The sequence below is a fragment of the Gouania willdenowi genome, chromosome 8 (assembly GCF_900634775.1).
Source record: "Gouania willdenowi chromosome 8, fGouWil2.1, whole genome shotgun sequence".
In the NCBI taxonomy this organism is placed as follows: Eukaryota; Metazoa; Chordata; class Actinopteri; order Blenniiformes; family Gobiesocidae; genus Gouania; species Gouania willdenowi.
Genome location: NC_041051.1, coordinates 23,611,566 through 23,635,881, shown reverse-complemented (window position 1 = coordinate 23,635,881; position 24,316 = coordinate 23,611,566). Strand labels below are relative to the sequence as shown.

General features: G+C 41.7%; 2 protein-coding genes across 2 annotated transcripts; both read left to right on the top strand.

Annotated features, from left to right (window-relative positions):
* The first annotated feature begins 314 nt into the window (after nucleotides 1–314).
* On the top strand, nucleotides 315–11,607 carry scaf1 (SR-related CTD-associated factor 1). The gene is given in 7 exon segments (XM_028454448.1): nucleotides 315–510; nucleotides 3,068–3,251; nucleotides 3,253–6,571; nucleotides 8,212–8,294; nucleotides 8,823–9,134; nucleotides 10,717–10,845; nucleotides 10,919–11,607. Coding segments are annotated over 6 exon segments (4,092 nt in total). The 5' UTR covers nucleotides 315–510; nucleotides 3,068–3,152; the 3' UTR covers nucleotides 11,069–11,607.
* Nucleotides 11,608–13,186: 1,579 nt separating this feature from the next.
* On the top strand, nucleotides 13,187–24,260 carry snrnp70 (small nuclear ribonucleoprotein 70 (U1)). The gene is made up of 10 exons (XM_028454449.1): nucleotides 13,187–13,407; nucleotides 14,555–14,708; nucleotides 14,792–14,854; nucleotides 17,011–17,065; nucleotides 17,146–17,210; nucleotides 17,302–17,364; nucleotides 18,550–18,631; nucleotides 22,252–22,353; nucleotides 23,014–23,113; nucleotides 23,198–24,260. The coding sequence occupies exons 2-10, from the start codon at nucleotides 14,562–14,564 to the stop codon at nucleotides 23,943–23,945; spliced, it is 1,425 nt and encodes a 474-aa protein (XP_028310250.1). The 5' UTR covers nucleotides 13,187–13,407; nucleotides 14,555–14,561; the 3' UTR covers nucleotides 23,946–24,260.
* The last annotated feature ends 56 nt before the right edge of the window (nucleotides 24,261–24,316 follow it).

The following is a 24,316-nucleotide window of genomic DNA, read 5'->3' as shown; positions in this document are numbered from 1 at the left end:
CAAGTTTTGTGTTTAATTATATTGCAGGTTTTATATAATTTCCATGCCAGGTACAATTACAAAGTCAATTATCTGAACTCAATTGTAATTCAATTATGATTACAACAGCTACAGATGTTTTCAATTACAGTTACAATTATAATTACGCCATAATTGTAATTAATTATCAACTACGCGATTACAATTATAATTGACCCCAACCCTGTATTTAACACCTTTATTTTATGGTTTTATTCGGTTATACACTGGCTCAGAGTTTCGGTCGCAGCTATGATGAAAACTCAGTTTCCCAGAATTCCCTGTTGTCCGGTGTGGTTGGAAGGAAGATGGCGGTGATTGATGCAGCAGGACCGCAGCTGCTTTCTTCCACTGTGTAAAGGTTACGGGAGTGACTGGTTGGTTGGTTTGGGCTGAAAGAAGCGTCGGCAGGACGGCCTGTGGACCCCGGGCTCAGGCTGCAGGTCACCTGCTAACGCCTTTCGTTTTGCTGCTGGATCCTGGCGCAGACCTGTAAGCTAACTAGCAATATGGCTATTTGACCTGATGCTAACAGATTTTTCCAGACATTCTGCACCGAACAAAACATCCTCTTAATATAGCCCGATGGCTAAACGAGTTCGGAAACATTGACCATATATGAAAACCATGAGAGGAAGTACAATGTTCAGACTGCGAACTAACGGCGTCAAACTAGTTTTTAATTAAAGCAGCATCGATGCTAACAGTGACTAGCGCAGACAGGGTGAGCCCAAATGGATCTGAAATCTGTCCAACAGCTCACACACACGTTTCTAAAGCTGCCTCAGAGGTTCACTGTGTTACTGAGATCTGTGTCAGACTCAACAGTACTGAACCAGCACTGCATACTGGGAGCCAGTCCACGTCCAAACACAGATCGGGTTACACTCGACATTTACATATCTGCACAATGTTAGGATTCAGCACTCAGTGTGTATAGATCAGTGAACAGGGCCAGAAAATAGCTTTCATTCTCCTACAAAACAACTTCAGATGATCTGTTTTAGTGGAAAAGATCATTTGATTATATTTTCATTTGCACACAACAATCTGTTCCAATTAGCGTGACCTACGACGGCAATTTAAACTATATAAAAGGCATATATACATATATATTATCGTGGATATTTGTAATAGTACAAGAATAAACTTGAAATATATGACAAGGAACTTGTAGTATAACAATGATTAAATCTAACAAACTAAATGAGAATAAAGGGTAACACTTCACTGGAAGTTTTATACATAAGGCTGATATTACACTGTCATTATTATGACATGACACCTGTCATTAGCATGTGTAAGGTGTCATGAAGGCTGTCAAAACTGTTATTCCTGACCCTTAACCTAACCCCGCAAGATCCCTCCACCTAACCCAAAAAATGCCAACATAGTTCCAAAGGTGTCATAATTCAGCAAACGATACTTAATGACAGCCTTCATGACACCTTATTCATGCTAATAAAAAATAATGTCAGCATAATCTATAAAACTTCAAGTAAAGTGTTACTGAATAAAGTTTTTCACAGTGAGAAAAACAGTTTTATTCTCCTCCATGAAAGAGGTTGTTTCATTTTCATTGTTTTGTTTTCTTACTTTTTCTTTTCAAAGTTGTGATACTGTTGGTAATGTGGTGCAGATAGGCCAAAATATGAAGTATTTCCTTCTTGGTAAAAAAAATTACTCCCAATTTCTACTGGATGCGCAACAGCAACAGAGCTGATAGGTTTCCATTAAAGTCTTAATATATTTAGCAAAAATAAGCCTGTGCAAGACAGGAAGTAGTGCACAGACACAGAATAAAATATCTGGTTTAATTTCAAAATAAAATTCTCCGTGTTTGACCGATCATATTAATTACCATTCATTTTCTGTGCCGCTTACTCCTTTTCAATTAACTTTATTCTCATAAAATGAATTAGGACCTTATTTTTATTAAATTAGGACTTAATTCTCATATTATTAAAAGTTGATGTTTTTTGCTGGCTATTGTGGCAGTATTAATTTGGAAGTATAATGCTAAGAAATGTCTCTGTCTCCTGTCCACACGTACCTCACCATGTGATCATGTACGTCACATCCTGTGACGTGTAATGTCGTGCTCACACCAAACGGGTCAAAAGCGTCAGGTGTACAGTCACAATATATGGTGGACGCGCTCCTAGGGAGCGTTGGAGGTCCCACGTCCCGTTTTGAAGTTTTTTGACATGCGTCCAGTGCCTCCAACGCGGCTGACGCTGGAGTTGTTGAACCAACAACTCCAACCGTGACGTATTCAGAATGAGAAGAAAGAAAACACTAACACTAATTTGAGACAGATGGACAGGCTTTTCTGCTGGAATAGAGCGCCTGTAGTTGGGGTCCTGGTAGGAGATGCGAGCGCTGATGCGGGTCAGCAGGTCGTCGAACTGGGCACGGGAGAGACGGAAGTAACGCTGAAAGCGAATCTCGTTCGAGCGCAGCTCTGGTGAATCCAGAAACGGCGACGAGGCGCAAATAAAGCCAAGCCACTCTCTCGATAATGTAGAGCTGATGAACGGGGGTCGGAGGCGGCGTGTTCAGCAAGGAACTCCCAACTTTATTCTCCATTCACCACACTTCTCTATAGCCCTCTAACATCACAGTGCACACACTGAGTCACACCAAAATACATCCGACCGGAAGCACCACCTTCTCAACATACCATATTTGTGGAAAAGGTGTTGCTTTTGTGATATATTTCAGTATCAAAACACCTGAAAAACCCTACATGAAAAACTTTAGTGATATTTGAATTTCAGGCGTTTCCATTGCCAGTTTTTATTGCACTATTTATATTTTGTGGATTTCTAGAAGTAATGGAAATGCAGCTATTTAGTTTAATATGTAGCTGGTTTACTCCTGATTGAGAACTTTCAACTGTTGTAACAAATATTGTAAGTCTGACTCTGACGCATTAAAATAAAATGCAACAAAAAGCCAAATTTTAGCAAAGCATTCTTGATTGTTTTCATCAAGTTGTTATTCACTAAATATTCCAGTATTAACATATCTTGTTTTGCTGTTGTAGGAAACGTCTGGACCTTGTCTTTGGTGTCGTGCAGCAGCTTGCGGACTTAACACTGTGGACTTGTGCTGATGCACCAGTCTAGCTCATGGACTTGACTCCAGCCCCAGGCTTCAGAAAGAGGCCTTCTGACTCTCTTTCCTCAGACAGAGGTGGAGAGTCTGCACGGAGCCCTCCACCCTGCTCCCCCCCCCTCATCAGTGTCGTCCCCTTCATCGGCTCCATCTTCACCATTGTCCACCTCATCTTCTGCCTGTGCCAATTCATCCCTTTATCCAAATCATGTCAACGGGAAGAATGAAGGTACAGAGGTAGCGGCAGCGTCCTCCACTTCTGCCTCGCTATCAAAGTCTCAGTCCACGCGAACATCTAAAGCCATTTCTGCAAATCACTTTCCCCACATCTCAATGCAGCCAAGTGTTGATTTTGAGGTGTGCAGCAAAGAAGAAATGTACGATCCCTTCAATCCAACTGATGAACATAAGGAGGACAAAGAACAAACAGGTGAGGTAGATGGCGATAAATATGACCCCTTTGACCCCACCGGTTCTCCTGCATCCGATAGTGATGATCAGAGTGAGAAAGCTGGAGTGACCATAAGAAATGCTGGGATTGAATCTGAAGAAGAAAAAGAGGAGGAACCTCCGGATTCTACTGAGACATTAATGGAGTTGCCTCCCCCTTGTGTGGCAACCCGCCTCCCCCTGAGGAGGAGAGTAGACTGTAGCTCCACCAAAGCTGGAGGACGGAGAGAAGGTGTTGAATCCGATCACTCTGAGATTGAGGAGGGGGAGATAGTTGGAGCTGCTGAAAGAGACAAAAGAGCTAACGAAGAAGTTCATACCCTGAACTCTCCGAGTGTTTCCTTCTTTGGCTCAATGCCAGAGCGCATCCTCCGAGTGCTGGATGGGGACAGCTTTGTTTCTGTGTGTGCTGAGGGTAGTTGGGAGGTCGATGGGGAACCAGAGGATGAGCCTGTGGTTGGAGTGGAAGATCTGAGATGTAAGCTGGTCAGCAGAAGAAAGGAGCGATACCTCTCTTTCCCTCCTTCATCCCCACTGTCTCCACAGCCAGCAGCACCTCCCTCCCATCCCTCTCCTTCATTGGTCCTCTCTCCTCTCCACATCCAGCCCTTAGATCAAAGCACCATGGATCGTAAATCATCTAAGGCCGTTAAAGAAGATGACCAACCAAAAAGCAAGAACAGGAAGTCTGGGATAAAGGAGGCCAGAAGGAAGAAAAGGAGAAAGGATAAAGACGGGCTTCGAGAAAGAAGCAAAGATAAGGAGCGAGAGCACAAAGCTACAAAGGACAGTAAGACGAGAAGGAGTAGCAGGAGCAGTAGCCGTAAGAGGAAGAAAAGGCATCATAGCAGCCCAGAGGCCTCACGATCCCACAACTCAACAGGAAGAAGCTCCCATGTGAGACACTCCATCTCTAGCTTATCAGAAGAACGGCAGAGAGAGAGGGAAAGAGACAAGGACAAACGCAAAGACAGGGACCGGAATAGAGACCGAGACAGAGAGAGAGGGCAAGCACGTAGTCGCAGCAACAGTCACAGAAGGGACGATAGAGATCGCCAATCCAGCTCTAGAAAGAGAGAGCGGGAAAGAGACAGGAAGGGGAGGCAGCACACCAGCAGCACCGAGCGCAGCGTCACTAAGAGCTCGAGGAGGGACGGGGGTCAGGATAGGCCACACGAACGAGAACGACGGCGAGACGGCCGACCTGTTGTTCCTCCGTCCATTCAAGACCTCAACGGGCCAGACCTTTTTGCTATCAAGAGAACCATCACAGTCACAACCACGACAACCACCACCACTGTACCCGGGTCCCCACGACTCACCCCGTCCTCTCCCTGCCGGACCTCACAAAACTCAGACAAACCTTACAAGCGGAAGAAGAAGAGACAATGGCGCTCAGGGGGGGACCTGAATGATCGGGGGAGCTGTCGAAGCAGATCAAGGTCGCTCTCACCACCCAGGTATCACAGCTATGAGTCAGATCACTTTTCAGACAAACTGGAGATAGACGTGTTGTCTTTAGATGGGGAGGCTTTGGACTCGGATTATCCCTCTTTGGAAGACACACCTCCTGCCACCCTGGCTCTACAACCACCCATCGCCAGCCCCAAAATGAAAGCAGCCCCTAAGTCTAGGCAACGTATTCCAAAAAAGAAATCTCGCTCGTCCAAGAAAATTGGTCTGTCTGAGTCTTCATCATCTTCCTCATCTAATAGAACAAAAAACAAATGCCTCTCTTCACTGACCATCACTTCAGGCTCTGCCTCCGTCTCGTCTGGCCTCCCCTCGACAAAGCGAGCCAGGAAAATTGGAAAAGATAAAGAACAAGAGAAAGGCAACAGAAAGGAAGTCGGTCACTCTGGCAAAACTAAAAAAGAAAGCAGCGGAGGCCGTAAAGGTAAACTTCAGTCCAAAGTGTCAGTATTGATGCGTGAGGGTGTCAGCAGCACCACAGGGGCCACGGTTGGCCATGCAAAGCTGGGCATGGATCTTCTTGGTCCAGGTGGTCCAGGAGCAGGTGCTGGGGGCTCGGTTGTAGGTGGATCCATTGCGGTGGTGTTTTGTAGGGACAACGAGAGTAGATCACCTTTTCTCAAACCGTGCTCGGAGCCACTAGGAGGTCGTAGCAAAGATTTGAACAGTCTGGGAAAAAGAAACAATCTGGCTGCAGCTCCGTCAACTTTAACCAGTCCCGCAGGAATTAAATCCAAGAAAACTAAACTCGGCTCTATCACCTCCACCTCCTCCTCAGCCTCCTCCCCTACCTCAACTCTGGCAACCAAGCGCCGCCGTCGCCTGGCCAAGAAGACGAAAGAAAAAAGTGGAGCTGCCAGTCTACAGGCTACAGGAGATGGCAGCCTGACCAAAGCTCCATCAGAAGTGTGGAGCACCGCCTCACAAGACGCTCAGTCTGGTGGAGATGTTGTCAAGTCACTTAGTCCACATACTGGCCAACCTGGCCCTGCACCCTGCTCATCATCATCCTCGTCCTCCACATCCTCCTCCACCAGTGCTCTCCCCCCATCCTCCTCCCCACCACACACACCTCCACCATCTGTGGCTCCTTTAAGAGACACACGTGAGTCTTCACCAGACTCTCAAACTGTGGACAGCAGCTGTAAGACTCCAGAGGCCTGTTTCTTGGTGGAGGCCTGTCCGACTCCGACCAGTCCCCCCATCCCGGAGTCCAGTCCATCCAGCCTGTCGGCCCAACAGTCGGCAGGTCTCAGTAATGCCTCGTCTGCACCTGCAGCTAAGCCTCCAACTCCAGAAGACCCACCCAAAACCATCACTTCTCCTCCAAGCTCCACTTCATCCTCTGGCTGCGGCCTCAATTCCCTCTCTTTTTCTTCATCCGACCCTTCTTCATCCTCTGTGTCATCATCATCTACAAGCAAGCCGCCTCCCCCTCCTCCTGCAGCACCAGCCCTCCCCTGGGGTCTGCAGACTGGGGTGGACTGTACAACAGGAGGTGTATTAGCATGTAAGTTTTCCTCACACATGTTTCAACTTCACTTTTTGCAAAGGCCAACTTCATTTTGGTGAAATACTGAAATGTGCTAAAAAATGGGTTTAAAATTTGTTTTGTGGCAGAAAGAGTTATACACCTCAACAGTTTGATAGCAAAAGCTATCTTCTCCCTCCAAGCCAATCAATGCAGCACGATAGCAAAGCAGCTTCAGTCATTTTTATCTGACTTTTTAAATGGATATAACAGGTTACTCAATGAAACGTAAGAAAGCTCTTGGATAAATGTTTACAGTTAACTAGATTTAAATATATTAAAGTTGACAATTTATGTAATTATGTACAGTATGTTTTTATATTGAACTAGTGTATTGCCCGTAGGAAGTATGTTTTGCTATAGAAAAGTGGGAGGTTACGTAGCTTTTTCGTGGATGGTTTACATGGGAGCTTTAATTCCTCTTTCATTCTGAATAAAAGTTTTTTAAACTGACCTTGTAAACACTTAATTTTGAATTCAAATTTAATTCTGACTTAAACACACTGTTCACCCAAAGCAAGCAAAAAGTGAAGCCACTCCAGCAGAGTGTTGTAGCTCTGCCGGCCGTGAAGCACTGTTTCTCTAGACCCCCGTCTCAGGTCTGCTACCCCGACGCAGAGCCTCTCCCTGGCCCACTGCGTGCACGCCCATGCTCGCTAGACACACACGCGGACGACGCCCCAGCCTCGGGCTGCCACGTCGCCTTCTGTCTGTGACAGGCAGCCCCCAGCCGGACACCATCCACCCTCTGCCCCGCTGCCCACAGAGTGAAGCTCTGGTGCTCCCACAGGCTGCCTTTTACCTGGCCTGATCAAAACGATCAAAGGCTCAATCCACAGTGATGATGTCATCAGTTCCCGGTGGACAATTTTATGAAATAATTTCTTAACGGTATCATTGCAGTCTAACCAAATCCCAGGTTGCACACCTTTGAACCACGCAGCAGCCATGTTGAAAGTCTCAGGTCAATTTGAGCCTGATTTGCAGAGATATCTGAGGAACACACACACACTCAGACAGAGGTTCCTTGCTTTATAGATGGATGATAGTAATATAATTTGATATAGTTAATATATTGATATTTGTATTTCATGTTTTTAGCAGTTTAGACGATTAACTCATTGTTGTCATTAGATTCAATGGTTAAACAGGATTTTGGTAGTTCACTGTTTTTGCAAATTAAAAACTGGATACCAGTTTGCGCCCAGTGGTCCTTTCAGACATCTTATTTATTCATGTATTCTCATACAGAAGAAGTGAAAGGGGGTTTTCCCAAATATGTAACTACAATTATTGGTATACCACAGGATTTGAACCTCCATCCTGCTGATTATTAGACCGCCACTTTAATATCTGAAGTCAGTGCCATGTTTATCTTCAGTGCATGTCCACATATTTTTTCATCTTAGCATTAGTACAGCAAGTTCAGAAAAAATCTAGGTTGCTCCTGACAAATGCAGAAATGTAAATCCCAGTTTGTAATCCTACCTATCTGCTCTGTGTGACAGCTTTATCAAGCTGTGTAACAATCACATTCATGTTTCAACGTCCTACGTTTATACAGTTTATGTCCCAATTGTTGAGGTAATAAAATCAATAAAATCAATGATTTCCTACAGTGACAGCTCTGCTCTTCAAAATGGAGGAGGCCAACATTGCAAGCAGAGCAAAAGCACAAGAGTTCATTCAAGCAACGAGCCAGGTGAGTCACTCACTGACTCGTCAACATACCTACACTAAAACGGGACCAAAACTATCACATTTTAAAATGACTAAAATGTGACTAAAACTATAAAGCATTTTTGTCCGTGAGACCAAAACTAAAACTCAGATGGCTGCCAAAAACATTGTCCCTAAACATGCACATGAGGCATTTCCCTGTCATGTTGGGGCCTGATTTTAAATAAAGAGAGAGAGAAAACGACAAGATTGATTTTTATGTTTCAGAATGTGAATTCAGTTGTTTTTTTTCCCATCGGTTTTCGATAATCGTGGATTGAGGGAAAATTATGAAATTACCTGAATATGTTCATATACTTACAGTACATGACTTTTCCCAGTGGGACTGTACCACTTGTTAAATGTTAGAAAATATACATCACTTGGGTCGGATGAATCCTTGCAGGTTTCACATTTATTTTGTCTCAGAAGAATTTATGTTTTCTCTCAAACTCCAAAAATGATGATTATTTAAACCTGACTTTCACACAATCTCATTTCTCTCCCACAGATCCTCTCACAGACCAATCAGAGCCAGTCTCAGCAGCATGCACCTCCCTCTACCACCGCCTCTTCTTCATCTGTGCAAATCCCTCCTCCTCCCAGTCTGCCTCCGCCTACTGGTCTGAGCCCAGCACAGTTCATCCTGCACAGCTCCCTACCTTTAGTCGGCTGCACCAAAGTCACACCTTCTCACCTGCACCCCGCCTTAGGTGGTGGATGTGCACAGACGCCACCTCCCATCATGCCTTTGGGACTGTCAGGAGTGGCTGGAGGCTCAGGTGACTTTAGATGGGATGGAGAGAACAAAGACCCTGACAAGGTAGAGTTTATGAATGAATAGTGCTGCATGATTGTTTAACCAGAGCATTTATTATGAAGTGGACACGGGCAACAGGCAGCACTCAGTCTGATTCTGTGTAGCACCCAAAGTAAACACAAAAACATCAACACAAATACACAGAATTATTTCAAAATGCACCAAAAAGAACAATAGAAACACTGAATTTGGGAGCAAAATATTCAAAATAACTCCAAAAATATTAAAGAAATACACAAAAATACACAGAAAAATATACAAAACGGCTCCAAAAACACAAGACACATCAACACAAATACACAAAACGACTCCAAAACACGCAAACAAAAAATAGAAACCCTCAAATTGAGAGCAAAATATACAAAATGACTCCAAAAATGTAAAAATCGACGACAAAAAACCACACAACAAAATTAAACCCAAAAAAGGATCCAAAAACATGCAACAGAAATACAAAAAAATACTCAAACATGCAAAACAAGTTCTTGGTTTTTATTCAATCTGACCACATCCAACACTAACCCAGTTTGAGATGGATATTAAAAACACTTAATATAAAATAAATAAAGAAAAAAAATAAATCTGTTATTAGTTGTTTTAATCAACTAATAACTAAACTATAATCACATGGGAGGAGATCCAATCAGAACCAAGTTCCTTATTTGGATGGTATCCACTTCTTGCAGGGAAGGCAGACCAGTGATTGTTTTGACTTCTTTTCTGTTCTAGTTTGTTCCCAGTATTCCCAGTGATATCGCCTCACTCCACCAGACATTACATTTTAGTCGGATTCAGATATTTTGTTGTAAAGTCCCAAAAAAATGAAGTTTTTTACATACTCTTCTGATTTTTTACTAGTGACTTCATTCTTCACGGTTCCCACGGATCCTCAAAAAGTCTTAAAAAGCATTAAATTCATGAATCTAAAAATAAGGCCTTAATTGTCAAGAAAATGTGTTAATCAGTATGTTAAAAGTTTTACATTTTAACACTTAAGTATGATTTTATGATCGTAATTAGTCTGACATTTCAAAATAAATGGTAACAATTGTTTTTAAAAAAAAATTATCAATTACAGTAACATTGCGCAATCACGACAGCGGAACCAATTACAAAACATGATTCTCAACAACATGGGGAAATGTAAATTTCACAAAAATTGCCTATCCAACAAAACATTTTTTCATGGCTTTTAATTTTTTTATCTATATATATATATATATATATATATATATATATATATATTTCTGGCTGTATTTGTAGTATTTTTTTGTGTTTACTTTGGGGGGCCGTCAGATGCACATCTGCACGAGACACTGGAAAAAATGTACCCTAACCCTACGTATTTATTGTGCCGGTTTTTTACCCCATTTGTGTTTACTGTGAAGTTGGTCTTAAATTGAATTTCAAATGGCAATAAAAAGTCTTTAATTTAATTGAAGTTGTAGGAACCCTGTTTTTTTATCTTCTGAAAATGATGGGGTCTAGTGTGTGTGTGTGTATTGTTGTGAGCTCCATATTTATCCTAATTGTTTAAAGGTTCATCAGCAGTGTGATGTTGAACTTGACTTCTGTGTTTTCCCAGTATCTGAAGAAGCTGCACACACAGGAGAGGGCAGTGGAGGAGGTGAAGCTCGCCATCAAACCCTACTATCAGCGCAAAGACATCAACAAGGACGACTATAAAGACATCCTGAGGAAAGCTGTGCATAAGGTGCGTCACTGGGCACGTTAGTGTGCACGTCTGTGCCGGTGTGTGCCTCACTGACGCTGACTCGTCGTTTCAGATCTGCCACAGCCGCACGGGTGAAATCAACCCAGTCAAAGTCAGCAACCTGGTGAAGCTGTACGTCCAGCGCTACAAGTACTTCCGGAAACACGGCCGTAAAATGGACGAGGAGGAGAGGGATGAGCGCGAACCAGGAGGACTGTACTGAAGACTTTTTACACATCTCTACATTTTTATGAATTTACACGACTCTCTAATCATCACTGGGCTCATTTATTGATTGGTTTGTTCTGTTTTATTCTTCCCATCTTGTTTATATTCTGTTTTTGGAGCCTTAAAATATGTCACACGATGAAAATGTGGGACAAGGCTTTCAATTACAGGGCTCTTTGTCGTATTTACCCAAATGATGTAACACTAGCACATTTAATCTCCATTGTACATTGGGTGTGCGAGCAGTAGCAATGCAGTATGAAAACGGTTCACAATCTATTGACCTTTTAGGTTCATGTATTTTACTGTCTGTTTATTGTGTGCATGTGTTGCTGAGGTCGAGTGTTAATTCATCTCTTTTTAAAAAAACCAAGAAAAACAAAATATCTGACTTGAAAATATAAATGTTGCTTGTAAATCAGTTTTCAGAATCGATTGATTACTTACAGGGGGCAGTTGGTGCAGTTTAGATGTCATCGTCATTGCTGTTACTTAGTGTTTATCGAGCCTCGCTGACTAAATCACTGAAAGATTTCAACAGTTTGGATTCCTTGAGTTTCAGCCTGAGGACAGAGACGACAGATATATAGACTTAAACAAAATACCCTAACCTATAGTGGTTCCCAAACTGTGGGGATGGGGTGGATGAGTGGTCGCTAGAATGGCCTTGCTGAGCCTTGAGCATGAAAAATAGAAAATGTTTTTTTTCTTTGCATTTTATTAATAAAGAGCTTTATTACTGTTCTAAAATATGTGATTATAAATGTTTATTTTTATGACATTTGATAAGAGTAATCAAATTCTTTATTTTTTTCTTAAAAAAAAAAAAAAAAACAAAGCAACACTTTTTTTTTTTTTTAAAATCCGTCTTTATTTTTTTATTTTGTCTCAAGGGGCGTTGAGAGTTTTTCATTCTTCAAAGAGAGGCGTAGCAGAAAAAGTTTGGGAACCACTGCCCTTACCCTAAGTTAAACACTTCTGTGTTTTTATTTTGTAGGTATTTTCTTACAAAGTATGCCTAACGCCCAATGAGAGCTGGAGATGAGCACCAGCAGACCCCCGTGGGTCAGAAAATGGATTCATGGATGAACCATCAGTGGCTCTTGCCTCCTGCTAAAGACTATTATTACATATCAGTGGCTGATGTTGTTGCATCAACCTCGCAGACGTTTGTAAGCATTCAGGGTTGGTTAATCATCAGCAGAGTTATGCCACAAAAAGCAAGTCTGAGTCCATAAGAGATGTATGAGTCAATTTTAGAGCCATAGCATCATCCAGGACCAACCAGGCAGGCAGCCCCAGAGATAAAGCAGGTAAATCCGGACCACAATCCATATAAATAGATTAAAAATGGTAAAACTATATATGTCATTTAAATATATTTATTAATAAAATCAGTTTCAAAATTTAATTTGGAGGTGGGCAGTGGGATTATACGTTTAAAGAGAAATACACTCGGTCTGTTCTTATGGAAATTTTATTTTTAGTTCCAATATTTTTCTTAATTTGGCAAGTTGTTTCTTCTTACAGCAGTGGGATAAAACAATATGTTTGAACAACTGATCAAGATGTATAGAAACCATTGAGGATTTTTAGCCAAAAATCTGTGAAATTTCCAAGATAAAACTTCAAAGCTGCTGATGCCTTTCTGTAATTTACTTGTATCAGAAGATTAGTAGAAATAATGACACTCAATATCCAGACTGTTTCCACTCCTCATAATGCAGAGCTTCAGAATTATTGCTGTTAACAGGGTTTTTTTTTTTATTGAGTTCCGTGACTGACAGGCTCTTGTGCCTTTGAAATCATTAAACAGAGACAAATGTAGAGATATGAAACTTTTATTACAGCGGGGGCCACAAAATTGTGATTGTGATTTCTGGGTCACATTATCAACATTCATGCCAACATTTAGAATAATGGCCAATATGAGCATCAATACAGAAAATAAGAAACGGTTTGTGGTCGTTTTTTGGTATTTCTGATGTCAATTTCTGTTTTTTTTTTTTTTTACATTTACTTTGAAAGGGAGACAGCACACGGAAATGTGGCTCTGTCTTCCGGTGATGCACCGGGAAGTTTTTTTTTTTTTTTTTTTTTTTACGCCAATTGTCGCCACTTTGCGACAGTCCGCCATCTTCTGTAACAGGCTGGACGGAGTAGTTAGCGTGTGGAGTTTTTGAGCGTCATACACGCTGTGAGTTCAGAAGACTGTTGGTGTTTTATTGGTCTTGTCGATCCGGAGAAGGACTGATACGTTTTCTTGGAGACACGGACTCGTCGCTCGGTACTTTTTCTGGTACATGCTAGAGCAGTGGCTGCGCTCTGGAGGCGGTAAGACTCATGTTAGCTCAACCTTATTAGCACGGTTAGCTGGGCGGCTAATGCATAGAAGGCCGCAGTGAAGCTTAACACGTTTCCCTTTGTGTTGTGCCACTATAATCGCAGCTATAGTAGTATTTACGTTATCACACACTCTCATTCTGTGCTGTTTGTGGAGGTTTAAGCTGTTTTTTGAGATGCATTCTTTAGAAACAAACAGTTTCATTCTCTGACCGGATCATTCTCAGCATTTGGGGCGCGGACCTGTTTTTCAGGTTATGACATGGGCCCAAGTAAATAAAAAAAGCTGAACAATTGATATCCTTTGAATGTTTTGCTTTTATGTTTGTGTACTTTTTGATCGAAATAATTAATACGAGTGTACTCTATTTATCAAAATTCAAGTTTCAAAGTGTTTATTATCACGTGCGCAGTAAGAAAACATGTTTCCCTGTACAATTAAATTCTTACTGGATCCCACAAAACATAACAAAGAAAAGAATAGTAAAATAACAATAATTGTAATTATGTAAAAAGTAATAAAGATATATATGTACAAGGTAGAAAAGATAGAAAAAATAAGATATAAAGTGTATTGGAGCTGATGTAACATATTCAAATGAAAGTAAACCTGTACTTTGTGTTTCTTCTCAAATTGCACTTTTTGATTCAAACTTGTGAATTAAAATTCCCACTAAATGACTTTCAATTCAATTTTTTATGTATTATTTTGACAGACAATACTAAAATGTTCTTAAAATAATTAAACAAAACAGTCACAAATTCTTACAGAAAAATACAGTCACATGATACATGTTTATGAGCGATTTAAAAAATGTAAAAGCAACCAAGTAAACCAAAGAAGTTAAATTAGCTTAAAGAACAATATACTGATGATTTTATGAAAAGCTGATGTAACATTGCTTTGAACACTCTCATTGAAAAGTGCCTCTTTAAAGCCTTAAATGAACATGGAGCAGAACATTTCAAGGCATTTTTGTACCAGATCAATGTGGATGTGGATTGTCTTTACCTTTATCTTAAACTGCTGGTTGATACTTTGGTTTTTATTATAAGCTTTAATAAATGTGTTATTAGCTCCACATTTGAGTTTTATAAAGACATTGGACATTTACCCATGACTCTTGTTGATGTGCAGGTGAAAGATGACGCAGTTTCTACCGCCCAACCTATTGGCCCTGTTCGCGCCAAGGGACCCTATCCCTTTCCTCCCTCAGCTCGAGAAGCTTCCCCATGAGAAACACCACAACCAGCCGTATTGTGGCATCGCTCCGTTCATCCGACACTTCGAGGTCAGCATCAAAGATTGTCTTTATTTGACTTTTCCTATTTAAGCACCACGGGGTCTCACTTGTCTTGATCTTTGTGTCTCCAGGACCCCAGAGATGCCCCCCCGCCAACGAGGGCCGAGACTCGTGATGAGCGTCTGGAGAGAAAGGTGAGGTTTAAAGTCAAAGACATCTTTATTATCAAGGCCACAGGTAGAGATTTGAGATTCTAAGTCGTGCTCCAATTATTCACCTATTGTTGCTGCGCTGAGCACAGAGTGGGATAATCTGTTTTAATATAATATATCTGATTTCAATATGTGAGGCGCTACGAGAAAACCATGTACAAGTCGCCCAGGAGGAATTTGAGTTATTTACAACATGGTTTTAACAAAGGCTCTAAAACTGCAAAGTAGTCTCATTTTTTAAAGGCAATAAAATGAACATGGTGCGTAATAATGCTGAGATTTTATACCAAATTTGTAAAAACAGTGGAGGATCCTTTTTAATGGTCAAGAAAATAAGTGAGGGGAGAAAGAATACGCCAGTAAGTATTTCAAACATCTGATTATAGTGATTACTCTGCTGCCACGATAAAAACACACTTCTTGAAGCAGTGTTTAACCAAATCTACATCAGAATAGATGCTTAAAGGGGACATATGGTGAAAAATCTACTTTTGCAGTTTTTTTGATCACATATGTCCACTGGCACACAAAATGTCAAATAAAACCATCCTGTTGTTTCTTTGTGGTCTGTGTAAGTTTTACAACCCAGACAAAATTGTTCCGTTTCAGATTTTCTAAGTTTGACATCACAAGCTAAATCGGGAAAGAAAATACACCCCCCTCCGCTGGTAACTCGAACCATGGACCTGCTCTAACGTCTTGTATCGCTGATCTGACGTGTTTGTGACACAAAGTGACGTAGCGGTCGGATAAAACAAATGATTATCACCTTAAATGCACTATTACTGTAGTTAGAAGAGCAATGGAGGAGAAGAAAGTGACTTAGCAGCTTAACACTTAGGTGAGAGTTTGAATAGATGCTGCTGCTGAGATGAACACGGATCGTGAAGCGCTGAGACGGACTCACAATAGCAACTTAAATAGCCATGTGTTTTACTGTAATGTGCAGTGTTTGGCTGAAAACTTTAACAGTGTGGATAGCACAATTTAATCGCTTTGGAGATAACTGATCCCCTCGTAAGAGCGAGGCATGAAGTCAGCGTTTATAGACACGCCCACTCATGAATATTTATAACTAGGCCCCAAAACAGCCCAATTTCAGAACTGCTCAGAAAGTGAGTTTTCAGAAGCTAAAACTCTGGAAAACAGATGAGTTTGGAAAAATAAACCCAAAATATTATGCTTTTGGGGTTCATAGAACAAATTAAGATGGGTGAAAAATAGCGTAATATGTTCCCTTTAAGTAGCCTCGTGTTTTACTTCAAGTTATAGTTTATTGGTCCAACCAAAGTGTGTGAACAGGCAGTATGTTAGATAGCTGTGGATTTCCCTCCTCTGAAACAGAGAAGCTGCTCTGCACTAAATCAAGCTGTTTTCAAACACAAAATGTACCGTTTCATTTGGTTTATTTGTGTTTCGCTTGGTTTTTGTGCTTTTTCGGGTCGTGTGAGGCCGACTTGTTCCTGGGTTTTTTGTGGTGCGTCACATGGTCTAATGTTTGCAAACCGATTTATCTTTGTCAGCATTTTGTTCAGACGGCACACGGTACTTTTAACTAAAAAAAAAAAAGTTGAAACTCAAACCAAAAGACAATAATTAATTTTGTTTGCAGAACTCTGATCTAAAAAAATTAAAATATTGTAAATTGAGTTGCATATATTGTGATGATGTGTAGCAGTAATACTGCTGCGCTCTAATGCATCCTGAACACAGCTCTCATTATGTTTATTGGGGGAACGATCCAACACATTGAGAAAATTCTCTCCGGGATGATAGGAAGAGGCAACATGGTGTGTATCACAACATATTAACAAACCTTAAAATGTCAATACACAGACATTCCAGCGTATGGCTTGGGAATGTTTGGTTCCTCGTCGCCTCATTCCTGTTTTTCCAGTGTCCTTGAGCGTAACCGTCCACTGACCCTGTGACCTGGACAATGAAGCTCTGCTGGAAAGCAAATAAGTAAACACTGAGAAGTGTATTTACAGTGTTCTCCAGTGTTGCGTTGTGGTTTTCAAATACTTTAAGTTAAAATTACTTCCCACAGGCAGCACAGATACAAGTCCCAGTGCTGTTAATCAAGGGTTCGATTTATGTGTTGAAAGTAGTTGACCTTTTCTATTTTGTTTTTGTAGAGGCGTGAAAAGATCGAAAGGAGGCAAACCGTGATGGAGACAGAACTCAAGATCTGTAAGTTGCCAACATATCACCATGTTGGGATGATTTGTGTTGTTCGAAGTAATCCTCATTTTGTACGTTGCTGATTCCAGGGGACCCCCACAATGATCCAAATGCTCAGGGCGATGCCTTCAAGACTTTGTTTGTTGCACGTGTGGTGAGTATGCTGAACTCTTATGTTTTCAAGGTTTAAGGGTGAATAATTATCTCTTTTTATTGAGTTGTGTTGTCTTCTATCTCTGATTCAGAACTACGATACAACAGAGTCCAAGCTTCGTCGAGAGTTTGAGGTGTACGGTCCCATCAGACGGGTAAGTTCCACAGCCTTCCTTTTGTTTTAACAAATAACACTAAGATAAATTCTGAACTCTGTCCTCTGATTTCATGTTTCAAATTCTCCCAATGTCAGGGTTTACACATTTCAGCATCACGTTACACTTTTCAGGGTTTTTTTGCGTTTTATCATCTTTCCCTGTTTAGATGACTTAAAAGGTTATTAAACTTCCTGAAATCGTACCAAACATGCTAACTATGATTAGAGACAACTACTGTTCTTATTTTTTTATATGCTTATAATTTATGGAAGCTGGTTTAATCAGCCGTATGATAACGTAAGATTTTGTCAAAACATATTGTTCAGTTTGCTCCACTTCTTACTAGACTTTCAGTCACCTGTATTCTGGGGTGGTCCAAAACATGCATGTAAAGTATCTGCATTATATTGGGGCCTGATTTTAAATAAAGAGAGGAGGAAAAAAGTTCAGACCCCTTTTTACGTTACAGAACATGATTTCTGTAGTTGCTGTTTGTTTTCTGTGATCATGGAACATGGGCGTCCCTAAAAAAGGCTTAGATGGCCTGTTTGTTTCATGTCATGCTACATTAAGTTACATTGACTCAAGAAACAGTAACTTCTGATGTGGTGTGTGTGTGTGTGTGTGTGTGTGTGTGTGTGTGTGTGTGTGTGTGTTGATATTAGGGGTGTCCCGATCTGATATTGATATCAGCCAGAAAACGAAGATTGAATATTTTTATCGGACTGCATCTAAAATCTCTGATATATATTATATTATATTTATTAAATTGTAGAATACTGTAGATATTATGTTGAAGGTTAAAATGTATGTAACCAATTGGTTAATAATAAATGGGTCAGTTTTTCTCATACCGACTGTTTCTGACTAATGTTCTCTGTTTGAGTAATATCATTTGATCAAACCTTTTCTAACATTCCACACTACAAAATAAGTAAAAAGTATCTATGATTCGTGCTGTGCTGATATCGCATCGGTTCAATATCAGTATCAGACAAATTCTCAAGCCTGCCGCATCGGTATCGCATCAGTAGTGAAAACTTATCGGTGCATCACTAGTTGATATCAAGCAATTCCATGTTTCCAGATGTTCACACAAGCAAACTTTGGTCTCCGAGGACTGGATTTTAACCATTTGATGCCCTGGGTCTGACAAGCTTCTCGGTAATCTTTCTGTTACAGATTTACATTGTCTACAACAAGAAGACCGGGAAGCCCCGAGGATATGCATTCATTGAGTATGAGCACGAACGAGACATGCACTGTGAGTACCATTTTAAAAGCCTGAGCACAAACCTTTTTTAGGGAAAAGGCCTGAAACAAATAGACTTTGTTGAGTTTAGTAGAGGTTTGTTAGGTGTGACACTGGGGCGATGAGGGAATCCTACTCTTTTGATGGTGTGCTGTATGTTTGCATGTGGAAACCTGAGCCTCGTGCTTGAGTGATGTCTGGTTGTCTTGAATGAGTGTCGTCAGTTGACTGTCTGCTTTGGGATTGCTTCAATCATTTGAGGCATGATTGGGAAAGTGGGAGAGTAGAGGAATTGTTTGACCTTTGACCTGGAACATTTTGTCTGTTAAAAGACACATTGTCTTTGAACTGTTAGGTGTTGTAGCTCTGTGGAAGAGCAGCTCTCCTGGTCATACTGGAATGGTAAGCACACGGTCAGAGTCACATAGTACTGAGAGGTTTTTTTTTCCCCAACCAAACGTGTAATAAAACCCACTTCAATGATTGTTACTCATGTAGTACAACCCTGTTATTCGTGGCCCGCAACACTGGTCATGTTGAGAACCGTTCACTGTCACCACACACGTTAACGTGTTTTTGAAGTGGTGGCAGTGCCACAATTTGTGTCCAACACAATTACGCCAATGTCCCAATCAGCTCGTCATGACCAGTGTTGTTGGATCACGGCTGTATAGTCACAGCAGGGGGTGAACTGCGGGGGATGTGGGGCTAAACAGTGTATTAACTGTGTGTTGTTCTCATTGCCACTGCAGCCGCCAATCTGTGATGGCTATTGGCCAGAGCTGGCTGGCAGATGATGATGGTTATGATACATCTACACCCTACTACCACAGCTCAGTATATGGTTGGTATAATGGGTTTGTATGATGGGTAAGATTTCTTTCCACCATCCATCTCCTATGTAGGAACCAGGGCTACGTTCATTGGGTAAAGCAGCTCTTTGAAAACCGTGCACGTCTTTTAGCACAGGTGCACTTACCGAAGCTTTGTTTTTTAGGGTTTGCCCATTGAACGCACCCCTGATCACTAGCCCACTAAAACATTACCCAATGAGTCTGTTCTTTGCACTAAAGCCAATCTCAGCACCAAGGGCCTGTGTGTGTGTAGGGTTACTGAGGCGTGTTAGCAGAGCGAGCTACAGGTGTGATGTTGCAGTGAGTGATGAGTATGCAGTTGTCTTTTAAGATGCTGGAATGGGCAATATGTCTGTTTTCATATTTGATCAGAATCAGCATGGAGTTTGTGAGCTATTTGCCCTCGAGCAGGTCAGCTATCGCTGCATACGTAGGGCCTCTGATTTTCCATTTCATAATTTCCCAAATTCCATTTTTGGGTTCACCCACTTTACATTTTTCCATTTGGTTTCTGTTTCATAGTTCAGATGACTTTTCTGGTTACTAAACTTCCTGAAATTATACCAAGCATGCTAATAGGGTTAATAAATCAACTGTTAATTTTATTTGCTTCAGATGATATACAAAATAGGGATGTTTACACTGAGAATCACCCTCATGTTTTGCACTCAATCCCTCACAGTCGTGTGAAACACATTCCAGAGGAAGCTCTGCATTCATTTTCAGTCACAGGATAATATAATTACTGGCACTGTTACACTTGGCGAGAGAATTCGAACAAATAATCTGGTTGATTTTCTGTTTTGTAATGGGGGGTTTTTTCGTCCATTTCTGAAGTTCACAGAAAATGAAGTCATAATGCGTATCCATGGTTTTTAGTTTTGATTTGGATAATAGTATTATGGATTTCAGATGCAAACTGAGTGGGTTTATTATATATACAGATTTTATAGGTAAAACCAAGCTGAGGTATTTTGGTCCAACCAAGCTACAAACGTTTGTATTTTTATTTATTTTTGTTCCTTTTATAGAGCGACTGAAGTTGCTGTTGTTCAGGAACTAAGAGCTGTACATTGATCAGTTTGAGTGCATAGGGTCAGCGTTCATGTGGGCAGGATTGTGATTGCTCAGACCTAAATAAGATGATGTACCTGATCCCTGACTCTGAGTTGGCTTTATTCAAAACAACAGATGAGGGAAACTCTTGGTAAATTACTTTGTGGGCTTTTCATACATGACATTATGAGGTAGGTGCTCAGTATAGCTACACTGATTAGCATTAGCTCTTGCAATTGCAAAACACATGCCAGTTCATAAGATGCTGACTGAGTTAGTGCAACATTTCAGGCTACTTTTATCCCAGACATGTCAGTGTTAGGTTCACAGTAACAAAACACACGCAGGAAGCTAAGGTTTTATTTTTGTATACTTTTTGTGTTGTTTCTGTCTTTGTTCCCATCAGTTGGTCTGATTGGTAGAGTTGGTGGGGGTTTGGTAAGGCCCTGTCATTGGATGGGTGCTTGTTCAGTTTAGTGGAAACAAGCAGTGGAGGGGCAATGGTAAGGCTCCCAGTAGAGGAGATGGAGAGACGTAAAGAGGTGATGGTAAGACCACCTGCATAGAGTGGTTTGAGAGAATTGTCCCGTTCAGCCGTGTGGACTCAGCGCTTCGTCAAACTGGAAGACGGTTGTGTGGTATGATGGGGTGGAGTGTGGAGTGCTGTCTGAAAAGTGTCTCCAATGTGCTGCAGAATTCCATAGAAAAAACTGACTGGTATCATGATGCTTTTTACATTTAAAATGAAAAAAAGAGGCCTTCCAATGCTGCCATTTCACAACAAAAGATTCATTTAAATCTTGAAATTTTAGAGTGAGACTCTGAAAACTAAACCAGCATGAGCTTTGATGGACAATTACAAGATTTAATTAAGCATAGGAATTAAAAAATGGCACTTTTAGGATTAAACTAAACTACAAGTAATCAAATTATGCTGGTTTAAGTGTGAATGTTGGGAGAAAAAACTTAAGCAGCTCCCAGTAATACATAAGAATTATTAACCAATGATGTAAGTGCACATTGAAACACTGCAGAATATGCAAACTGCACATTCTGAAATATTTTCACAAACAAAAGTTAGTGATGCACTTGGACATAAATAAAGAGGCAGTTTTGGATGTTTGACTTTAACAACTTTTCTTTTTTCATCTTCTATTGATGTTTCTGTGATGTCTTTATGATGAGCACATAAATTAATGTTTGTTCTTCACATTTATTAAATAACTGCAGCGTTGCATTTAAAAGCCCTTACATGGTGACACAGAGTGAGTTTGTCTCCCCCTGGTGGTAAAACATCTTTACTTCTCTGTATTGATTAATGATCAACTTGAGTTGATGCAGAAAAACTTTTCTTTTTCCTACATATTAATGCATAAATGTCTGGCTAACCCTCAGGGCGGTCGTAGCCCTACATGACTTTAAAGAAAACCTCACACCTGTTGGTAAAATAAATAATAAACATGCAGGACTAAGGCCCCTCAGGACCAGTGCTCTTTGAACAGTTGTGTATTAGAGAACCCAGGCTCTGTAAACAAGGTAATACAAATGTAGAGTATGAATAAGACATCGAGTCGAAGAAATCTCCTCCTATTATCCCAGAGAGCAGCCACCTCGAGCCTCGCCTGCTCCTGGTCAGTATAATAACGCACGGTTTGTTTCCTTGGTCACATGGATGCAGTGTCATCTTCTCCTAATCTCCTCCTGTTCCTCATTCCTCTTCAGCTGCTTACAAACACGCTGACGGCAAGAAGATCGATGGCAGGAGGGTGCTGGTTGACGTCGAACGAGGCCGCACAGTCAAAGGATGGCATCCACGCAGGCTCGGTACTAACACACACACACAAAATGCTGCTGTCATATATAGGGCCTCTGATGACGTCAGTTTACCCTTTTACTGGCTGTTAAACTTCCTGAAATCATATTAAACATGCAAAATCCAGTTAATAGTCACCTACTGTTATTCGTTTTGCGGTCTGTTCTTAAAGGATACATATAGTGGAAATGTATAACAAAAAAATGTGTTTAATGTATTACCAATAATCAAAATGTGTGCACATTTTTTTCTTTTGAACTTAATTTTTCTCTTTATTAAATAAAATGAGAAAACACGTTAAAGAACTTTCCTTGACAGCAAGACACAATATATATGATGGTGCATGGAAAAATAAGGAAAAGCATGTTGGTTCTCATAAAACCGAACAGAGCCGGAAAAAGACAAATAAATAGATGGCGTTGACTTTTTAGAGCAATCTTAATCCTTGGGGCATAAATTATGGGGAGCTGCCATTTTAATCAGGATATGTTAGTTATTGACCCTCGGCCACCTGTTTTACAGAGAAGACATTTGTGTCTTGGAGGAATGTTGGTGTAACTGTTCCATGTCTGATTTTTCATCTGTATTTAACAGATAAAACATCTCTGCACATTTAGAACACCTTAATGCGTGTACTCCAGTGCTTCTAACTGGTGATGCTGTGTTTATAGGAGGAGGATTAGGTGGCACCAGAAGAGGAGGGGCTGACGTCAACATCAAGCACTCGGGTCGAGATGATGCGTCACGCTATGATGACCGATCCCTGGGCGGGTAAGGGTCGTGATACAGCTGCTTGCTTCAGTCTACCTCGACTTTGCTGTACGTAGACGTTTTCTCTCTTTTTGCTGCTCGCAGTGACCGTGGAGAACGAAGAGAGCGCAGCAGAGAACGCGACCGGGACAAGGACCGAGAACGCCGCAGGTCCCGATCCCGAGAGCGCAAGCGACGTACCCGCTCACGAGAACGAGAGAGGGAAAGGGAGAGGCCGGCCGTGGGGGTGGAGGAGGCAGGTGGTGGTGGTGGCGGCGGCGGGAGCAGCCGGCGGCGTGAGAGAGACAGGGAGCGTGGAGCAGCAGCAGGTGGAGACAGCAGGAGCAGGGAGAGGAGTCGGGACCGGAAGAGAAGAAGTAGGAGTCGTGATCGTAAGAGGGACAGGGAGAGGGCCAAAGGGGTAGACGGGGAGGAGGGCGTCCAGGGAGACGGAGCCATGGAGGGTGGGGAACGGGTACAGGAGGAACACGAAGGAGAAGGAGGGGAAGGGGGAGACGAAAGGAGAGACAAGGACAGAGAGAAAGACAGGGACAGGAGGCGGAGTCACAGGGACAGAGACAGACGTAGGGGGGACAGGGACAGAGACCGAGAACACAAGAGGGAGCGTGGGGAGAGGGACCGGGGCGAACGGAGGGAGGATCGCCACAACCCGCTGCGAGAGGACACGGGCCCTCCAGAAGATCTGGGTAACGATGAGGATGGAGCGGCTATGCCTCTGGGGGACGACTACAGCCAGGACGGGATGATGGACCAGCAGTCCGTCCCCTCCGCTGACGGCTATGGCTCTGGAGAAAACGGCTTTAAGGTGGAGCTGCCGGGCGATGAGTATTAAGATGATTCCGTCTCAGTGAAGTTGCTCGTGTGTCTTGGTCTTTGATGATCTCCTGAGGCCTTCAGTAGTTGAACCAGCAACCCTGACGCTGAAGTCTGAAGTTTCTCTACTTTGGCCCTCCAAGCCACGCCTCATTGATGCATCTTGTTTTAGGCGTTAGAACCAGGTTATCATTTTTTTGTTTGAGTTGTGACTCTGTTCATAAACGACCACAACTGGAGCTGAAATCTTTAGGTGGCAGGTAACTAAACGTTAACACATTTGGTCCTTTGTGCTGTTTTTTTTAAGTTTGTCAAATTATAATAAATGTTGAAATTTGTGACCTTTGAAGACTTTTCCTTTTCCACATTTGGTCGCGGGGAGGGTTGGAT

Excerpts from the sequence above, each read along its gene's own strand:
- snrnp70 (XM_028454449.1), top strand. The coding sequence starts at position 14,562 with ATGACGCAGTTTCTACCGCCCAACCTATTGGCCCTGTTCGCGCCAAGG. Across the intron at positions 14,709-14,791 it reads CGTTCATCCGACACTTCGAG|GACCCCAGAGATGCCCCCCC; the intron begins GTCAGCATCAAA and ends TTGTGTCTCCAG. Across the intron at positions 23,114-23,197 it reads GATGACCGATCCCTGGGCGG|TGACCGTGGAGAACGAAGAG; the intron begins GTAAGGGTCGTG and ends TGCTGCTCGCAG.